General features: G+C 41.0%; 1 protein-coding gene across 1 annotated transcript in view; it reads left to right on the top strand.

The window, feature by feature from the left end:
• Window positions 1-324: 324 nt before the first annotated feature.
• Window positions 325-1,134, top strand: part of LOC140945378 (RYamide receptor-like) — a 1,056-nt gene continuing 246 nt past the window's right edge. The window contains exons 1-2 of the mRNA XM_073394412.1: window positions 325-731; window positions 898-1,134. The exon at window positions 898-1,134 is cut by the window's right edge and continues 246 nt beyond it. Of these exons, the coding sequence (XP_073250513.1) occupies window positions 335-731; window positions 898-1,134 (634 nt within the window). The 5' untranslated portion in view covers window positions 325-334. The remainder of the gene's footprint in view (window positions 732-897) is intronic.

The raw sequence follows: 1,134 nt of genomic DNA, 5'->3' as shown, positions 1-1,134 counted from the left end.
TCCTGAGGGGCTAGGCTATGGAGCCCTCAGGCAGAACAATCCTGAAACAAAGTAGTTGAAAATGAATAAAACGAGACCGAGAATGTTTACCATTGTATAAAAACCATGTTATTGTGCACAAGCAAGTGGGTAGCCTCTATCAATGCCTATTTGAAGAATTTATTCAACATTTTGATATGGATCTAGCTATTGAATTTAGATTGACAGTTAGATTGAACTATTATAGCTTTACTTACGTAATAATTGGTAGAACATAAAGGACAAAGAACCGCCAGAAGTTGTTTTCAAGCGAAAAGACCTGCCGAAGAACCAGTAAGCATAAACACAACAGCAAATGGAGTCGAGCTGCTCCAGTCTGATAAATCTAGAAGCACTTAAAGTTGGAGCAACAGTTGCTTATAGTTTAATCCTTGTAGTCTCGCTGGTTGGAAATTCTCTCATCGTATTAATTGTTTACAAAACACCAACTTTAAGAAAACCGATTAATATGTTGATCGCAAACATGGCCATATCCGACCTGCTCTTTCCAATATTCCTGTTCCCTGTTAAACTGGCAGACATGCACGTTGGCTCGTGGCTTATTGGTGGTGCCCTTGGTCAGGCCTTGTGCAAGATGCACGTTTTTTCTGCTGAAATTTCCACGTTAGTGTCGATTCAGAGCTTGGTTCTGATAACAGTGGATCGATATGCAGCTGTTGTAGTTCCACTCCGTGCACCTCATCAGTCGCAAGGTATGTCGCTGTTTGATTGTTGGTAGATGGATACTTGCAGCGGCCTTTTGGTCGCCATATTTGTTTACCTTCAATCTTGTTGAATACCAAGAAAAAACGTCGTGCAAGAATCAGTGGGAGGTGACCTTCGGAGAGAAAAGCTCTTTTGTTATTTACTACCTATCAGCTTCTATCTTGATCGGTTACATCCCTTTTGTCGTCTTGGTGATACTTTACTCCATCATCCTGATCAAGCTTAAAAAGCAAGCCCATCCAGGTGAACAGTCAGCCAGCGCTGAGGAGCAGAGGACAAGAAGAAACAGAAATGTGCTTAAGATGACCGTTGCTATCGTTGTAGCGTTTTTCATTTGCTGGATACCCTTTTCCATTAACGTAATGATATTTTTCTTAGTACCAAGAAAGA

This window comes from Porites lutea, chromosome 8 (assembly GCF_958299795.1).
Source record: "Porites lutea chromosome 8, jaPorLute2.1, whole genome shotgun sequence".
Lineage (NCBI taxonomy): Eukaryota > Metazoa > Cnidaria > Anthozoa > Scleractinia > Poritidae > Porites > Porites lutea.
Note: the sequence above shows the minus strand (reverse complement) of the source record. Positions and strands in the feature narration are given on the sequence as shown.